This window comes from Charadrius vociferus, unplaced genomic scaffold (genome assembly GCF_000708025.1).
Source record: "Charadrius vociferus isolate BGI_N301 unplaced genomic scaffold, ASM70802v2 scaffold413, whole genome shotgun sequence".
Classification (NCBI taxonomy): Eukaryota; Metazoa; Chordata; class Aves; order Charadriiformes; family Charadriidae; genus Charadrius; species Charadrius vociferus.
The window spans coordinates 2,094,600-2,097,579 of NW_009647738.1; the positions used below are offsets into that span (position 1 = coordinate 2,094,600).

The 2,980-nt window shown below is 48.0% G+C and overlaps 1 protein-coding gene across 1 annotated transcript in view; it reads right to left on the reverse strand.

Moving 5' to 3' along the window:
* HMOX1 (heme oxygenase (decycling) 1) overlaps window positions 1-2,980 on the reverse strand; it is a 6,449-nt gene continuing 3,469 nt past the window's right edge. The window contains exons 4-6 of the mRNA XM_009881875.1: window positions 2,964-2,980; window positions 2,240-2,348; window positions 1-718 (exon numbers count right to left, since the gene is read on the reverse strand). Of these exons, the coding sequence (XP_009880177.1) occupies window positions 582-718; window positions 2,240-2,348; window positions 2,964-2,980 (263 nt within the window). The 3' untranslated portion in view covers window positions 1-581. The remainder of the gene's footprint in view (window positions 719-2,239; window positions 2,349-2,963) is intronic.

The following is a 2,980-nucleotide window of genomic DNA, read 5'->3' on the forward strand; positions in this document are numbered from 1 at the left end:
GACTTAACATTGAAGTTTATTATGTGTATAAATTAATAACCAGACAAGAGAATGACACTGTATCTTCAACAACCGTCTTCTGCTTTTTAAAAAACAACAATGATTGGAAAAAGGATTAACAAAGACCTACTAGTGTCATATAAAACAGTCTATAACGCACAGGAGCTGTGTGGCCCCACAGAAAAAGTGATCACAGTATTATCTAGCAGTATAAAAAATTGAGCAAACAGCTCCGGGGAGCTTCGTATTTCTGAGGAGAGACAGATGTCAAAGCTGTGTTTCTGATCCTGTAGGATTTTTGCAGGCGGTCTCTAAAGCAACGACAATTCTTGGCCATTGTTTTTAGCCTTTTCTACCCTTAGTTTTTGGTGACAAAGTTAGTCTCTGAGAAGCACGGGGAGGACTTTGCCTGAACCCCCTTACAGCACACTCTGATTTCTGGGGAGAAAAGTCTCCTAATATTAGTGGCAGAGCCAAGATCACAGTACCCAGCCGGGGGGAATTTCTCTCACGAGGACTGGGGAAGGTGGATTAGTTCAGGGTGAGGGAAGGCACGAAGAGAAGGTGAAGGTCCTGCTCTTTCACATGGCAAATAAGCCCACGGCAACTGTCGTGGCTAGGAAGCCGAGCGCCAGGATCCACCGCACCAGGGGAGTGGTGGGCACAATGTCGGTGTGTCTCCTGTTTGTCCTCTCACTTTCTCTCCCAGGCGCTGGACCTAGATCAGATAGGGAGGGGGAAAAAAAGAAGCAAAACAGGTGGGTGAGAAGAAGTTGAGGTGAGAAGCTGCCGGTATGCCACACTTGCTCTCCCCAGTGCCAGAGGAGACCCTGCTGGAGTTGTGAAGGGGAGGAGGAGGAAGCCCAGAGCCCAGTTGGTCTGGGGGAAACAGCGGCAGCAGGTTCTCCTCTCCTGGAGCAGGCAAAGAAGGGAAGTGCAGGCTTGAGCTGGGAACCACAAAGGTTTACAATCCCTCTTGCCTGTACATGAGTGCTGTCATCTTCCCTTGTCTCCTTATGGCCTTATAAATGCACTGCCCAGCTCCATCAAACCACTGATGCATGCAGAAGACAGTCAAATACTTAAACCAGAATTTTAAAAGGCATTTTGTCTCCTATTTGTCATTGATTTAATTGGTTAGGCATCTAATGACCTTAGATAGGTAGTCCTTAGCATTCCAGACAAATTACTTTCCCAGTACAACTTCAGGGTGGGATTCCTCATCCAACACCAAACTTCTCTGAAAATCTTACTTTTATGAGTGTATTGGGAAAGGAGCAGCAAAGTTTCACGCACAGCTTTTACTGCCTTCCCCTAAGAAGTTGTTTTAAGCTTCGTTGCCTAGAAATGCGCAAGATGAGGTTTGCTTCTCATTCTTTGCCACGGGAAAACTGTGGTTCAATCCAGTACACGCTGAAAAATCTCCCTTTTAGTTTCAGAATGGGTGGGTCATAAGGGCTTTTTTATTTGAATCACACATTATCAGGGAAATCGCTTTCCTCTAAACATCCGAGCCCGCTTCTCGCCCGGTTACAAGCCTGACTCCCTTAAAAGGGATCGCTCTGCTTGCGGCCGCTGCTGCGCCTTTGCCCGGTTTGGGATGGGCGCTTGCCAGTAGATGGAGCTTTTTCAGTTTTGCAAAACTGATGGGCTGCCTGCACATCCCCACGTCCCTGCTGGTCACATGTCACCATCCCAAACAACGCTTGCTATAAACCCAGCACGCTTTCAAGAATGTTTTCAGTAAATACTTCTGGGAGGCAGGAAAACGACCAGAGAGAGGTTTACTCTGAAAGCGCAGGTGCTTTGATAGGGCTGTGTGTCTGTAAGAATCTTCTGTCAGTGTCACAGCACCATGGCTGATCTGTTGGGCCCAAAATTGTGACCTTCGCTTCTGTGAACTCAAGGCCAGTTTTCCCTGTGGTCAAAAGTCATGTGGTGAATTAACCTTACACTTGTTAAAACCTAAGAGGAGGAGAAGGGAGTCTCCTCTTGTAAAGCCCTGTCATTGACACTGTTTCTGGAGAGCCCCTATGTGTCATCCTTGCTCAGTCATGTCTAGAAGAAGCTCTGCACACACCAGTGCCTCTCCTTGCACTACCTACTGATGGCTGGAGAAGATATGGGGCAAGCATCTCATGCTCATTTCTCAGTGGCTTTTACAAAGAAGAACAGAGGAAAAGAGGAGAACAAAACTACAAGGGGCAATGTTAAACACCTGCCCTTAGCAGTGTCTTACCATGCTCATATGATCTGTTAACGTTCCTTGTGCGAAGCTCTGCCTTCGGCTGCACAGGGTGACCATTCTCCTGGCCCTTAGACACCAGCTCCTGCAGTGCCTCAAACACCTGAGGAGAGGGAACATTGTCTCATTATGTGGCCTCCTCTTCTTCTTTCACTGGACCCCTTGCCCCAGCCCCAGGCCCTTTAGGAACTAGAGGAAGACACAAGACTTCAGTCCAAGTTTCCTGGCACTTTTTGCACAGGTCATAATCTGCCTGTGGGGTCAAGAGCATGTCTTTCATACTCCTTGTTCGCTTTACAGGTTCTCTCTGAAGCCTCCAGCTCAGGAGAAAGCTACTGCCCATGTTCTGATGGGAAGGAAAGCAAGGTACCTGTGCATCTCATCAGCATCCACAGAGGACCTGTGGAGCTGTACTACAGAGGTAGGACAGATAGGTGGTGATCCCCATTCCCAGTATAAGCCCTCATTCATATCTGAATAACGGCACACAGAAGAGACTGAATTCAACCATAGGGAAGAGAGAAGAGCTTTTCAGAGACCAGCCCTTTACTAGGCTCCCAGGTCGGACAAGCGTAGCCATCCAACTCTGACTGTTTTGCCCTAATCCACAACTTCCTATGAGCTCCACAGCAGATACACCGGCTTTGCCTTTTGCCTGTAGCTGTTGCCTTGTTTCAGAGAGGGTGTGGGCAGGCAGGGCTGGCTGTTTGTTACTCACCCGTATATTTAGCAGGA